Below are 16,123 nucleotides of genomic sequence, written 5' to 3' on the forward strand. Positions count from 1 at the left end.
CCAGTCAGAGTCAGGACATCCTGTTCTGGCAAAGGGGAGGATATTTAGTTCTCTGTCTGGCCTGGACTGCTACCGACAATGCTGGAGGAACTTAAAGGTCTGTAGTGTTGATATTTTTATCGCGCAGTTGTGATTGGACATGAGATTAAAGGAAGGAGGAAGTAATTATGTCCGTATATAAACTCACCGGCCACAGTCTCAGGCAAATAAAGTCACCTTTTAATGAGTTCCAATACAGATAATTACTTGTGTGATGGTACATTTTTTTTCTGTATGCTAAACACGGAACACATTAAGTGAGGCACAGTGACATTAGTGGTTGGAGAAAATCAACAATATTGTATTGGATGATTTAAAAAATGTATATTTTGAATGGAGTTATCTAGATAACACACAGCAAGACAGTAGACACCATAAAGGGGATGTGATCCCTTAAATTAATTATACACCATACAAAGATTGACAGCATGTTAATATACTAAATGGTATAATAAAGCCTATAATAATAAATGTCTACCATGTTTATTTCACTGCGAGTTATACTGAAACCTGAGTTTTACAGAAAATACTAAGCAGACATGGTGAATACAGATGCCTGCCTAATGTGCTTCATTTAGCAATGAGGCTTTCAAAGACCGATGAGAGGATCTGTCGGTTTGACAGACACAATTATCTCGTCGGTCGTCACCTTCCTCCCTAGGCGGCCTCATCAAATGTTCACCTTGGGTGATGACAGCCTAATACACACCTGTACCTGTTCGCAGAAGTGTCTGCTGTGGTTGAGTTGCCATAGAAACACACAGATTGGTACAGTCGACTGTACGTTTGACGTCATTTTACAGTACAGGAGACCTTTTTGTGAGTAGTTTTGTATAATGAGCGCAGAAATGGTGCATGCAGTGAAAAGTAGACCTTGAAGAGAGGGTCTTGTTAGGGCAAGGGGGGGGGGGGTGAAGCAGCTGTAACACTGGGTGCTCTGTAGCTGCTGAGGTGATGCTATCTTTACCTCTTTACTGATACAATGGTCTCATAGACAGCTGATATTGGGCCAGTGAGCCCCGACTGGGGCTAATTCCAGGAAGAGTGCGCCACCCACAGGCAGGAATGATAGGGAACCTCAGGAAGATGGATGTCGTAAACAGTGTCTTGTCGCTGCTGCTTGTAACTGATGGCAGGATATAGACAATTGTGAGAATTGTTAGAATTTAAAGTGCTTCTTCAATATGTTAACAACATCCATAGAGTCAGCCACACTGGAATATGAGTAAAAAAACTATTTAGACTTTAAGACTTAGGGTCTAATTTCGAAGACCAGGCACAGGCATGGCGCACCTGCCTTGCACAAAGAGGGAGGAGAGAAGATGTGAGTTTCATTCATTCATTCATTTTCTACTGCTTATCCTCACAAGGGTCGCACCATTCACACTCACATTCATACCTATAGACAATTTGGAGTCGCCAAAAAAAAAGTATAATTGCAATTTTTAATTCTGCATGGTCAGAGAAACAACAATGTAGTCAAACTGGTCAAATTAAGACAGATATTGTTTTTTTATTGTTTTTAAATTATGTTTTGCGGCTCCAGTCTATTTTCCTTTAGTGAGTATGGGGGTAAAATTGCTCTTTTTATAGTAAAGGTTGCCGATCCCTGAATTATACAAATAAATACAACAAAAAGGGGTTGAATTACATGAAAATATTAATTTATTTACAAATACAGCATATACATGTTATATGTATATGTATCTAATATACACCTTTATATATGTAAATATGTGTAAATATGCAGTATAATAATTATATATATTATATAATTATAATAATATCATTATATTATATATTAATAATAATTATACTAATAATAATACTAATAATAATATATATTCTAATAATATAATATAATAATAAGCATATTATATTATATCTATATGTATAAGATAATGTCAGTATATTAAAGTATGCACTGTTTAAATAATAATAAAAGTGCCTCTTTTGTTGTATAATTGACCCTACAATTTGTTGTATAATAAAACCTCACTGTTGCAGCTCCTGGACGTTCGCCTGCAAGTAGCGCTTTTACCCCATGGCATCCCATAATGCTCCTCTTGTGATGAGATGCTCTGGCAGGCGGGACGCAAGACTACGCAAGGACTCGGTGGAACGTTTTGCTATTTTTTTCTCCTGTCTTCTAAATGTGATGTAAACATAGTGTATATTGCCAATGCATTGTAAGCCAAGTGTTGTGTCAGTCACATGCTACATTCCAAAAGCCGAGACAGAAACCTCACGTCAGTGAAAGAATGCTTTTCCCACTCCCCTCACCTAGTTTCCTTTTCCCACCGTCCTTCTAAACCTTCTTTCCTGAGCACTCCTCCCACTTCCACCTCCGCCAGATGTCAGCTGATTCTGTCTTTGATTGACTGAAAATGCATTTTCTTGCAGAAGAGAAGATCAATAAAAGGGCTCATGATGAATGCTGATAGCAAGACTGTCATCTACTTTAGTGTCTTTTGATGGGTTCTGCTCCATTCCAAATTGAAATTGGATATGAAGTTTGTGGTATACCAGCTGAGCTGCGCTGCTGACCTGTTTATTATTCTGGGCTTCAGCGTCTGTGAGCAATTTGCATTCTTTTCAAGTCAAACTATGATGGTTGTTATGTAATAAAAAATGACCAGGGGCTTTAAAAGGCTACTTTCTAGTGTCTGAGAAAAAGCAGAAATGTGCATTGTAGTGGCACAGCCCATCCTAATGAGCAACTATTTAATGTCTACAAGTGAGCAGCATGGTCTGGGGATGCACAAGTGCTGCCGGGAGCTGCGGTTCATTATGGGGAAACATGAATTCCAACATGAACTATGACATTGTGAAGCAGAGCATGATTATTTCCCTTGGGAAACTGGTCTACATGACAGTTTTTCAGCATGATAAAGACCACAAACGCACCTCGAAGATGACAAATGTCTTGCTAAAGAAGCTGAATGTGATGGTCTTTCAACATGAACCCAATTGAGCATCTGTGGGGCATCCCAGGGAGGAGAGCATCCACCAGTGATGTCATCATAGAGGTCTGGAAGAGGGTTCCTGTAACAACTTGTGCAGCTCCAGTCCCAAGAGGATTACGGCAGGGCTGCATAACATTGGTGTTCACAAAAAAACACTGTGTTCACTTGTGTTGCCATATTTAGAAGATACTCTAACGCATGCGCCCACGTGTACCACTTAAGGCGCCCGCGAGGCATCTTCTAAAAATAGCACTGGTCACCAATTATTATTGTTATTTTGTGCTTTAAATTTTGAATCAGAATTGCTTACATTAATGTATTTTTTTAATCGTCTTATAACACCAAAAATTAAAACACAAATATTTTAAAGAACTCTTAACTCAAGTCAAAGTTCATGTGTGCGCACGCGTCCGCTCACCGCTTTTCCGATATAGTGCAGCGATGATGAGGAGTTAGCTTACTTGTGCAGTTTAGCCCCCAAAAACATGGCAGAAAAGCGAAAAAGGACTTACATTTTCCACAGTGATCGGGAGGAAGAATTTTTCTTTACGTATTTTGAAGAAAAATGTATGTGTCTTATTTGCGGGACGACTGCTGCAATACCAAAGCGGCACAATGTGGAGAGACACTTCAAAACTTGTCACGAAAGCTTCATTAAGGACGGAAAAGGCCCGTTTGTTAAAAAAATCACAGAAAGGTGTTCCCTCTGACTTTCAAATATGTGAGCACATAAATAAATAAAAAATATGTTTTTGTTACCATTATTGTGGAAAATAATTAACATTGATATGTGAGCAGTCACTTCACATAGTGTTACTACTACTATTCCTTTTGTTCTGATTACTAAAAAGTGATCCGTGCAGTTTTGTCATTTTGGAAGTTCACCACAAACAGGTCATGTAGCCCTTCATACTATCCGTGCTCACAAAGTAGCCCTCGGCCTCAAAAAGGTTGGTGACCCCTGCTCTAACGTAGTATATTATGGTTTCATTTCTAGAGTATAGTCCCTCAGGAAGATATGATAAAAGTGTTTCTGAAATGTGAGTGTACACAGTTTTGTGAGGCACTGTGTTTTCCTTAGCGTAGACTTTTCCTATTGATTTCCTGTAGATAAGACAGAAGAAGCTTTTTCTTGATCCTCCCCCCCTTTTCATACTGAAAGTCCATGTGATTGTCAAAAGTAGCTATCAGATGACAGGTTTTGCATTTGGAAAACCTGAGCGAGTTGATGACCTAGCCATCTGCAAGTGCAGCAAACCTGCACATTTCACAGTTTATTTCATCAATATGTTCCAGCCATCAGTTTCATTTGACACCCTCTGTTATTTTTGCTGCATGAACCTCCTCTGTTGACCAGACTTTACAGGTCACTTTCCACCCAGACAGAGTGTGTAACACGCAGTCGGTAGGCTGAAGTCACCGCCAGGTTAGAGGATTACTGTCTTGACTGGATCCTTCAAAAAAAAAAAAAAAAAAAAGCAAAAGAAAGCTCTTCACCTCTTTTCACCTTTGGAGATCTTTTTCGCGTGCTGCCTTGCGAGGTAATGGGATTTACAAGACTGTGAATGCCACATGGGTGTGATTTGTACTGCTGCATGGACTCAGAAAAGGGAATAAGAGTCCATAAATCCATTGATGATTAATGGTTGATTAATAGTGCCTTCAAGCAATATGAGCAGCATTACAACACCAGCATAGAAAGTTCAGAACATTTAGATTCTCAAATCACATTAAAAGTAATCTTTGCATATGAGACTGTATTTTATGCCAAGAAAATTAAACACGTAAAAATACAGGTCGTCTTCTATTTGAGGTTTATACATTTATATATGTAAAGGCAGCATTACACAGACAGTCCCATTATAATGTGTTTATGAGCCAGAGCTAACATGTACCGCCAAATTTATTTGTGGCAGTCCATCCAACGCTGCCACAGTTTAATAAATCCACCAAATAGTTGTCGCTAGTATCTTGAGAGGTCTGATTGCTCGCTAAATATGATGATGAAATGCAGCATTACACACACAGACAGTCCCATTATAATGTGTTTATGTGCGAGAGCTAACATGTACCACCAAATTTATTTGTGGCAGTCCATCCAACGCTGCCACAGATGAATAAATCCACCAAATAGTTGTCGCTAGTATGTTGAGGGGTCTGATTGCTTGCTAAATATGATGATGAAATGCAGCATTACACAGACAGTCCCATTATAATGTGTTTATGTGCAAGAGCTAACATGTACCGCCAAATTTATTTGTGGCATTCCAAATTATTGTGGAGGAAATGTACGGGAAACACTGAAAGTGAAATTTTGGTTTGAAACAAGTACAATAAATGCTTGCAAAAAAAAAGATATGCAGATAATTGATGTACATGGCATATGAAGTGTGTGTTCTTGTGATATGATAAGCATCTGTCTTGTAAATATGTGATTAAGTATGTTTCCTCATACATCAAATACATTCCAGTAAGTAGTAAAAGTGTCATTTAATGTCTGAGTTGTTGCTGCCTGTCAAAGGACTCTTCTTCTTCTTTGCGAATTATTTTCTTTGTCTGTCTTCTTTCTCTTGACCGTGTCTGGACTTGTCATGGAAGAATGCCATCTCTTTCAACCACCACTATTACTTAACCATTTCAATGCATAATTGCATAGTCTTACTGTGCAGAATGTCATTGCCGAGGGACATAATTTTGTAAATACTGGAAAAACAAAAAGCACACGCCCACACTGGTTCCTTCAACAATTCTACATAAGAGCAAGTAATATAATATGTCTTCTTTTCGTTTGTGGCATGTGGTGGTCTGGGGGTAGTGCTGTGGGTACTGTTGCCAGTGGAGTACTGGGGGGACTGTTTCTGGGGTTTCTTTAGGTGGGCCGGACTAGGTGAGTGCAGCCTGGGGGGTGACTTGCAGCTTGTGGTTTGCTCAGTTCTTGGCTGTGGTGGGCGGCCTGTTGGTCATGTGTTCTCAGCCCCCTCAGGCTTGGTCCGGGTGGAGTTGGGGGGACAGGCATGTGGGGTTCTGATCTTTCCTGCTTGGCAGCACCAGCACATATGTATATGTGGGGCGGTCCAAAGTGGGGAATGATGGGGGCCGGAGACTGCTTTACGGTGGCTCCTCTGCCCCTGGCGTGCCTCGAACTCGGTTGCCCACCACACCTCAACTGTCCCCCAATTTTAATTATACATAACATAATTCCTGCAAGAGCCGGTTGGTTCCAGGATTTTCAGTGCAGCTCTTTGACTGTCTTGGGTGGTGGGTCCCCCTGTGCGCTTCAGGTTGGCTCTGGTAGTGGCAGGGGTTTGGTTGTGGGTGGATGGGAGCGCCATGTTGTTGTGTGCCAAAAAGCCCTTGGCCTGGGGATGTTGCATCACAGAAGGTGGGCTGGGTTGTACTGTGGGGTGGGGTGTGGTCTTCTATGAAGGGGTTGTGGGCCTGGGTGATTGGCATCTTGGGGTGGGGTCCATCTAGGTTGCGATGCGTGTGTGCTTATAATTAATTAATTAACATACTTTTTTATTTTTTTTTACTGGGGGTTGTAAAACTTGTGCCCCGTTTCTGACTGGGGTTAACGCTCTATGGCTCGTTACTAGTCTTCCCAGTAGGGGGTGCGCTACGGGGGCCTGTCCCCGGTTTTGCCCGCTCCCACAGGGCCAGTGGCTCTCTGGGGATGGAGTCTGTCTGTATTGGGCGGGCCTTGCTGAGTGATGGGAGGCGGACCTTTCATACAGTACATTCACTTTGACAAATACCATGATACACACATGTGCACACATGTACAGTATGCATGTCTATATACATGCAGACGTATGTATATGTCTCTGTGCTGTCACACACTCTTGACTTCCCCACAACCCTGAAAATAGTTGTCTTTAGCTATGCCTGCCAGACAGTAGCAGCTCATAACCTGAATTTTAGCTCACAGCCGAGAGATGGCTTGTTTCTAAAAAGCACAAAGGTACCACAGTATCACTGTATAAATGGCAATGAAAAATACTTGCCAGGTATTTGAAGCTAAAATTACTATTCAAAATACAGTTTTCTATGTCAATTTCTGCTCAGTATTTGTTCCCGCTTGTTGCCCGCTCCACATTAAGTGCAAGGCCTCTGCATTTTTTTTAAAACTACAGTGTGGGCTGAGATTCAAAAAAGCCGTGCACAATAATCAGGGTTAAAAAAAAAATAATGGTTAAAGGTAATATACATATTACGATAATTCATAATTATCATGATAACTTTGACAGCCATATACAGCACAATATTTATGTTAGTTTAACTTATGTACGGTGGTATATATGACAAATAATAACTTCACTAAGTCATGAAAAGAGTAACAAACCTAATTGTTTTACAATGAAAGGTGTCTAATATGTAAAACAGGTCTGGTTATGTTGCATTATTTCGACTTCCCCGTGTGCTATTTTGCCAGCACTCTTCTGACATCTGGACTCCAGGCGGGGTTGGAAGCATTTCCCAAACCCTTCCTCTGTCATTAGCATTTGGCTGCAACGTCAGGAAAACCTTGACTACTTTATACTAGAAATATAGTGAAATAAGTGACACCATCCCTCACAACAGTGGTTCAACTAATCATATTCATATGCAACACTTTATAGCACATTTCCACACTCAGCTTGAAACAAAAAAAAAACCCACAAGAGGAGTTTAGGGAAAAAAACAGATAGTGACACTTGGCTGTCGAATTAGCTTTGGACTTTTCTTGTTTACGTGATGAAGACAGAAGTCGCAATAACTAAGCCAATGTGTTAAATATAGACCAGGAACTACAGGTTTCTTTAGATCAATCTTTCCCAAATTTTATTATCACATTTAAAAATTGTTGTGGAACACCACCAAATAAAACGTAATAAAAAGTATGTGAACCAAAATAACAATTAGGTGAATGATGTACCTTCTTCTAATGGAAGAGCATTTAATTGCCTGTATCAAAAGTGTAATCGGTCCCAGCAGACAATTTTAGGATGCATTTTTCAATGAAATTAACTGCTGGTCTAATTACGACCACCGGATGGCGCTGTAGTAATTGTGTTAAGCAAGCAAACAGTTTATACCAGCGCAGAGCAAGTAAAGTGAACCCAACCACTTGTGTTTTACCCGCGTAAACGTCATCGATTACGGCCGAGTGGTTATCACAGCTAGGAGACCTGAGTTCAATTCCACCCTCGGCCGTCTCTGTGTGGAGTTTGCATGTTCTCCCAGTGCATGTGTGGGTTTTCTCCGGGTACTGCGGTTTCCTCCCACATTCCAAAAACATGCTAGGTTAATTGGTGACTACAAATTGTCCATAGGTATGAATGGTTGTTTGTCTATATGTGCCCTGTGATTGGCTGGCGACCATTCCAGGGTGTACCCCGCCTCTTGCCCAAAGACAGCTGGGATAGGCTCCAGAATACCCGCGACCCTCGTGAGTATAAGCGGTGTAGAAAATGGATGGATGGCCACATTTGTTGGTCCCTACCTGTTGGTAGGGCTGATTCTTCTCCTTAGCTTCCACAAACAGTGACTCACTGACACAGACTGGAAGAAAAAAATAGAAAAATGTGACAACATTTAAATGAAGAACTATAGATTTGTTCATTCCAAATAATTGTCATTGTCTATAGTACTTTTTTCACATCATAATTGAACCCTCAGACGTCGGTGCTGCAACTTAAGTTGATAAATTCTGCCATCTTGTGGTCAAAAGAGAAAAAATGTTCAAAAAGTTTAAAATGTGGTAGCTTCTCTAAGAAATAATGCAGTGAAACTATCATACACATCAATTCTTCTATTCATGTCTTGTTGTTGACATGTGGATCATTACAACACCCCCCCCCCACACGCACACACAGTAACTCCAAACTCCACCTACCACAACCACAAGCGCCCCATGTGACAGGGGTGAGGCCTCGGGTGCACTTGTTTTCAAGGGTTGAGTTTCCCTCAGTACCAGGAGGACAAGGCTTTCACGGAGAGACAGGTGAAGCGTGGCGTTGACACCATGGACTACCATCAGAAACTGGCGGAAAAACTCACCATCTTAAATGAGAGAGGGAACGGGGTGCGGATACGCATGAACTACATTAAGAAGGTGAGGGATAAGAAATAAGGAACTTAGCTATGACTTATGTCACATGCTGTTCAGTGGTGATCATCTCAGAGATACATACACACAATAAATAAGTTCCACTGTATTATCTTAAATTACACGATAATACATAATGCAGAAAGATAGTGTTTAATGTAAAAAGAATATTGTCTGTATAACGTTTCAATTGTGCACCTAAAATATGATTATCAGTTATTGAGGTTCACCTTATGAAACCCAATCACAATGTTTTATGAAGCATTTCAAGTCAATATAAATACAAATATTACAAGTGACCGTGCTTGTCGTGTAATACACTTCCTGTCTTAAACTTGTACTCAAACTAAGAGGAAGTGCCACCAGGAAGTCGGTCTCTGCTGTCAGTCAACACAAGTTTCAGTACTCTGAAACAGTCACAAATGCCCCAAAAAAAACTAAATAAAAAAAGTCCAACTTTTTGTTGTGAGCAGCACTGCACTCTTGGGCCTGACACGCCACATTATGCATTTCTGGCTGAGACTGTCAGGAAGTGACACAAAGTGCAAATGATGTTGGAGAATTTTCCTATTTTTAGACATAATTAACCTTCACCAGGGAGTGTGCAAACTTTATTTTCAGCCTGAATTCACTTCATTTGGGAGCCAGTCATTTCACACAGTGACTGTGTAGCCATGCAGAAGGACACTCACTATCCAGCTCAAGGTCCCCTTCATGGTTGTTTACTAAAAAAAGAAAAGGTTATGTTCAATATGGTAGAGCCATGATTCTCAGGCTTTTCACTCCAAGTACCGCAAATTGACGGATTTTTGGTCATTTAAAATGATCAGAAAAGACATCTCATTCACCCAAAGTCAGTAATCATTTATAATACAAGAAAAATGTACAGCATACATGTACTACAGTTAAAAAAAAGCCCACATTTTTTACATGTTTATGTCTTCATGCTTTGCTGGTTGGGGCAGGGGGATTGAGCTCTTTGTCAGAAATTGACATTTTTATGGGCTTTTACTCGCATTAATATGTCAGGAAAAGAAAATGTATTGTAAATCGAATTCAATTTCAGGAACTGAAATCAATAGTGTGTTTCTACAGTTATTTTGCAATGTGGTATCAATTGCACAAGGGATTTAAGACCACTGCTACTATGCCACAGTTATTGCAAACCATCCATAACATAAAAAAGATCAAACATAACAATGTACAAACAATGGCATTACAGAATTGGGGAAAAATACAATTATTACTAAAGCAACATACCCAGCTGGCCCCTTAATCGTCAAATACATTGTCTCTATCCAACTTAAAAATCGAGACCTATACACTACAACATCATCTGAAGAAGTTCAGAGTCAATATTTATCAAATAACATAACAAAAACACCCATCCATTCATTTTTTATACCGCTTATCCTCACTAGGGTCGCAAATATGATGGAACCTATAGCACATATAGGCAAATAGTCATTCAAATCCACGCAAGTACAGGGAGAACATGCTAACTCCACACAGAGATGTCCAAGATCTTCCCGTTTGGCCTACATGCTAACCACTCATCAAATGACAAAAACATTTAAAAAAAATTAATAAAATACATGACACTCACTGGGAAGTGGGGAACAAATCCTTACCCACGGTGACATATATAAAATATATATACATACACTCACTTACCTGTATTGTAATGTAATGATGAACAACCCCGTTTCTGTCTCCTGTCTTCACGTTAGAACTAGTTACTGTAAGTCTTCTTACAGCCCCATTGCGAATCATTTAAGTGATGTGGGCCAGTACTCCTGATTCTGAGGGTCCTGGGCAGATTACATTGACATGGCAACACATAGAAATTAAATCTGATTGGACAAGAAAATCTAGCATACACATAAATATACTCAAGAGCGACACCTACCAAATGAAGACTGTTTGGAAGAAATTAATATGATTGTGTAAATGTAGATTGGTGCTTTTGCTATTGTTTAGGCCAGTAGAGAAGACCTAGACCCACTTGTAAAATAAATTTGTCTACTATATGGAACTGTCATTCGAATTGAGGACAAGAAAATGGATGCACGTTTGTGGATGTGTAGCTCATATTGCTAGCTATGGTTAGCATCACAGTCATCCTGAAAATGGCAAATTTTGCTTTGCAGTTGTGTGCAGATGTCAAGATGCGGCCAGCCATCCTTACGGATAAATCAATGGAATCTGCCATCAAATATATCAACAAAAAGTTCCCAAACATTGATTTCCGAGGAAACATAGTAAGTATTCCACTGTTGCCATGATGGGATGTTTTTTGGGAAGCTGGTCCAAATATCCGACGACAACAGCAACATTAGAAAGCACACATTTAAAAAATTGTTGTTCTTCATTGTAGCAAAACTTGACCAGCATCCAGCGGCAAAAATCTGATGTGATGGAAGCCACAACAAGCTACTACGACTCTTTTCTGGATGTCATAGAGTTCAGGGTAATTGGTGGTTTTCTTCATGGTAATGGTTCATGCATAACAAGTTACATTAATGAACATCACATATTTACACTTGCATAATTCAACATGTCCGCAAAGGAGTAGGAATAAACAGAGCTTTATTTATCCTACCCCTTCTCCATGCCTCAGCAGTTACTGATACTATAGTTTGTTCAAATGTTTGCATTTTCGAGATATTTTATTCAGAGGTGAAAGAAAAGGAAAATCAATTAAATTGTCATGAGTGGCCAAGGCAGGGGGGAGCAGAAAGCAGGCGTGGTTCAGGGAACAATCTGGCAACAGGAAGGTGACTATGAGTAGTCAGCAGTGTGCGACAAGAAATGACAAACATGGCGCAGCAAAGCTGCTCCACAGCTCATGACATAAATGAAACAAATTAAGTAATTAAAATTTTTTCTAAGTAAACAAGAAATTAAAAAGATTAAAATAAATGTATAAATAATAAATTTAGGAGTAAATTAACGAACCGTCAGGAACTCTCAAGTGGTGGGTTGGGGACCAAAAACGGGTAGTGGGTATAAATAAATACAGGATATAGTAATAAGTTATTAAATTATGATAAACAAATAAAATCAGGATAAATTATAGGACAAATGATATCAGACATTATGGTTAACAGCATTTGTCTTCCTCCATATTTCTGTGAACCCACATGTCTTCAATTGGCTCATATCATTGCTAGCTCAATCTATTCCACAATTTAACTCCAAAAACTGACATAATTACTTGCAGGTGTTTTAATTTGTGTCGTTTTCCTCTGCTAGTACATCTACTTATATTATGCTACTTTTTTGTTTCATATCCACCAAATTATATACTTTATAATACTTATAATACTTTATAATGAAACAATTCTTTGGTGCAAAGTGTTATTATTAAGAATGGAAACAAAAATTGAATGATTGTCACCTTCCTGGCTACCATCTAATCATTATCTAGTATCACATTTGCATATAGATTGGATTATTATTCTGACATAGAAAACAGTTGATTTTCCTCCAATCTGCTCGCTGGGGTTTGGTCCACTTTGTTATATTTCCACAGACATTTGCATGATGGAGGTTGCGTCCAGGTGGATGCATCATCTGTATTTATGAGCTGATGTCCATTACTCAATCACAATGATGAATTTAAGCAGTCTTCTTTTTGGGGTGAAATAATATGCCGCTGTTGCGTACAATACAGTCACTGACAACTGATGCCCATGTTATCATTGTGTTTTTTTAATTAAATTCCAATCTACTTCAGGACCATGTCTATGAGTTGCTGAACACCATAGATGCCTGCCAGTGCTTCTTTGATATTGTAAGTTTTTGTTATTTGTGCTGGATGGGCCTTTTAATTATAAGAATGACTGAGTGTTGTAATTGTGAATTTTAGGCGGTAAACTTTGACTTTACCAAGAGCTACTTGGACCTGATCATCACTTATGCCTCAGTTATCATCACCCTCGCTCGCATCGATGACAAAAAGGCTCTGGTGGGCATGTTCAACTGTGCTCATGAGATGACGAAGGGCAACAGGTGAGTCTGACTTACAGAGTTGCTTCTTCTTTTTGTGACTAACAATTTACATTCTTTACTTCGTCCTGAAGTGACCCCTCCTACCCACGTCTCAGCCAAATGTTTGTGGAATACGAGCATCCCTGGAAAAAGCTCACTGAGGAGTTTGGACCTCACACTAGGGTGAGGACGGTTTGGAAGAGACTAACGTTCATGGTCTTGCATGGTGAATGTTAACCTCCGTGGGTGTGTGCTCCTCCAGTCAGTGACGGCAGCACTGTTGTCTCTGAGAGTGATCTACCCACGGAGGAACCTACCAGCCGAACAGTGGCGGAGTGCCCAGCTCCTCAGTCTGCTCAGTGCTCCGGCCACCATGTTGGATCCGGCCTGCTGTGACACTGTGAGTCTGGTACCTACTGTATAGACTATACTCTTGAGTAAAACCTGTTGTATGTGCCCAAATGGGTACTTTCATATAAAGTGGATGAGCAGATGTAGGTAGGCAGATGGGTGAGTGGTGGGCGGTTGGGTGGATGGATGGATAGATTGAGGGATGGAGGGATTGGCAGGAAAGCAGATACTAGGTACAGTAGTTAGGTAGACCAGTCGATGGATGAATGGATAGAGGGATGCGAATGGGGTTGGTAGAAGGTAGGTAGGTGGATGATGGATGGATTGGCAGGAAAGCAGATCTGTACATTAGGTGGGTAGATTGGTCAATGGATGGATCGGTGGATGGATAGAGGGATGTTAGAAAGGGGGTTGGGGTCGGTAGGTAGGTATGGTGGATGATGGATGGATGGATAGATAGATTGATGGATGGAGGGATTGGCAGGAAAGTGAGAAGCTCTTACAAGAAAAATCCTCGGTGACCCCTACTATAGCCAGTAGTACATTTAACTGCATGCCTGTGATCAGTATTGGTATCGGGCGATTTGACTCATGGATTATCTGTATTGGCAGCATAAAACCCTGATTGGAACAGTCCTAGGAACTTTTCCTAGGACAGACTGATGGTAGAATAGGTTGGTAGGTTGGTAGGTAGGTGAATGGTTGATGTAAATGTAGATGTAAGTGATCATGATCATGGACATTTGACTTGTGTTACTAATTCTCCATCTTCACCATGATTCACCTCTGCCTTCTCTAAGTTGTGTTCCTATCACTGCAACCCTCTTCCATCCATGACTGTGGGCATCTGTTGAACTTTTTACGCCTCTTCAAATACTGCTTTCCATTACACTATTTTTATTTCTGTTTCTATTTTATGCAATGTTCTGCGTCCCTGCAGCCTTTCTCTTATAAGAAGCACTGTTTGTTTGTCAATGGGGACCCCCAGGCACACTGTTTATACAGTATTTGCTGTAAAATACAATACATTAGAAGACCACAAGACACGCTCCTTGGGCTCCTTCAAATCTAATGATTTGAATGTGACAGTGGAGTCGATGAAAATATGGATTTGCAGGCTATAAACAACACAATTCAATTGTTCAAAAGTGTCTTTGTTTTTGTATGCATGGGAGTCTGTCATAATCCATCATGGTTGACAGTTAATAAGCCTGATGATGCCCCAACCCACACCCCTCTTGTCTCCCCACAGATGGCATGTGAATATCTGCCTTTGGAGGTAATGGAGCGCTGGATCATCAGTAAGTAACAAATTTCATTAGTGTCATTCTTTGGAGGTGTGACGGTCTGGTACCATTTGTCTAAATATCATCCAGTGCTGAATCCAGAGCCACTCTCTTGTCCCTGCAGTCGGCTTCCTCTTGTGCCATAGCAGCCTGAATAGCAACCAAGCTTCCCAGGAGCTGTGGAAAATGGCTCTGCGGAGCGGCCTGTACATCACCCTCACCAGAGATGAGCTGCTCAGCATACACAAAGTCTCTGAAGACCTCTTTGACAGCATCAAAGGGTATGGAAGCTCGCCTGCGGTAATACAGTACACACTACTGCTATGCTCTCTCTTTATACTCTAGTCTAGCATTATACCATCTCTGTTCATCAATAGAGTGTGATAATAGATGCACAAACACGTGTACATTATCATGTTTACACAGAACCCAGGAAACATTATGTAAACCACAGCAAGTCAACCACAGCAATAAATTAAACCAACACCTGTAAGTCAATATGCATAGTCTGTTTTGCACATTATTAGGACAGAAACAAAAAATCTCAGTTTTACCTGTCATACAGTACATATACATGCTGAAGCCGAAGTTTTCCAAAAGCTCAGTTTTTAAGCATAAAACTTGTGTGTGGGCGAATGGCCAAAAGGCATATGACGAACAGCCTCTCGCCCAAAGTCAGCTGGGATAGGCTCCAGTGAGGATAAGCCGCTTAGAATCTCGATGGATGGATGGATCTGTGTGAAGTGGTGGGAAACAGTATTTTGCCACATTATCACTGTATTTTTATCCAAAGCACTGCATTCACTACCACAAGCAATGTTTTCCAACTGACTTCATATCACCATCCAAAACAGAAAGTACCGGCAGTGACTAATTCACAAGCCTGGTACAATTGTCTACGTTACGAAACAAGTTTAAGATTGCAACGTATTGAGAGGGCTGCTGTGCAGGTGTACCTAATGTTGTGGCCAGTCACTGTCTGTGTGCTGCCAACTGAAAATTATGCAGGTAGCAGGCCTGTTGACTTCATGGAATAATACAAAAGTACATTTCAAGGAAAAAAGGGGTCATGTTGCATAAGTGACTGGCACAACACAAGCCTGCTGCACGGCGCTGTCTTGCAAATGCACCGTGTATGTGTACAAATTTACCAAGTAACTTTAGATACAAACCAAAATAGAGGCAAGCTGAGGAAAACCTAATAAAATTGAAGCAGTGGGCAAGGCCACAGAAGTCGTCTTCAACTTGCCAATTGCACCGTGTATCTGAATGAGGTACACCTCAGCTCCATTGTGGCTGCAGCCTGCAGTCGGTCTAGGGCAGGGGTCGGCAACCCAAAATATTGAAAGAGCCATATTGGACCAAAAAAACAAATATGTCTGGAGCCACAAAAAAATAAA

General features: G+C 40.5%; 1 protein-coding gene across 2 annotated transcripts in view; it reads left to right on the forward strand.

Moving 5' to 3' along the window:
• Nucleotides 1-8,891: 8,891 nt before the first annotated feature.
• nckap1l (NCK associated protein 1 like) overlaps nucleotides 8,892-16,123 on the forward strand; it is a 32,120-nt gene continuing 24,888 nt past the window's right edge. Inside the window, exons 1-9 of one of the 2 annotated variants that reach the window (XM_058055485.1) lie at nucleotides 8,892-9,099; nucleotides 11,244-11,354; nucleotides 11,471-11,563; nucleotides 12,833-12,889; nucleotides 12,965-13,107; nucleotides 13,179-13,269; nucleotides 13,349-13,486; nucleotides 14,690-14,738; nucleotides 14,848-15,004. In XM_058055485.1, the coding sequence (XP_057911468.1) occupies nucleotides 9,010-9,099; nucleotides 11,244-11,354; nucleotides 11,471-11,563; nucleotides 12,833-12,889; nucleotides 12,965-13,107; nucleotides 13,179-13,269; nucleotides 13,349-13,486; nucleotides 14,690-14,738; nucleotides 14,848-15,004 (929 nt within the window). In that variant the 5' untranslated portion in view covers nucleotides 8,892-9,009. Of the gene's footprint in view, nucleotides 9,100-11,243; nucleotides 11,355-11,470; nucleotides 11,586-12,832; nucleotides 12,890-12,964; nucleotides 13,108-13,178; nucleotides 13,270-13,348; nucleotides 13,487-14,689; nucleotides 14,739-14,847; nucleotides 15,005-16,123 lie in introns of those variants that run through there. The other variant, XM_058055486.1, reaches the window with a different exon arrangement.

The sequence above is a fragment of the Doryrhamphus excisus genome, chromosome 18 (genome assembly GCF_030265055.1).
Source record: "Doryrhamphus excisus isolate RoL2022-K1 chromosome 18, RoL_Dexc_1.0, whole genome shotgun sequence".
Classification (NCBI taxonomy): Eukaryota; Metazoa; Chordata; class Actinopteri; order Syngnathiformes; family Syngnathidae; genus Doryrhamphus; species Doryrhamphus excisus.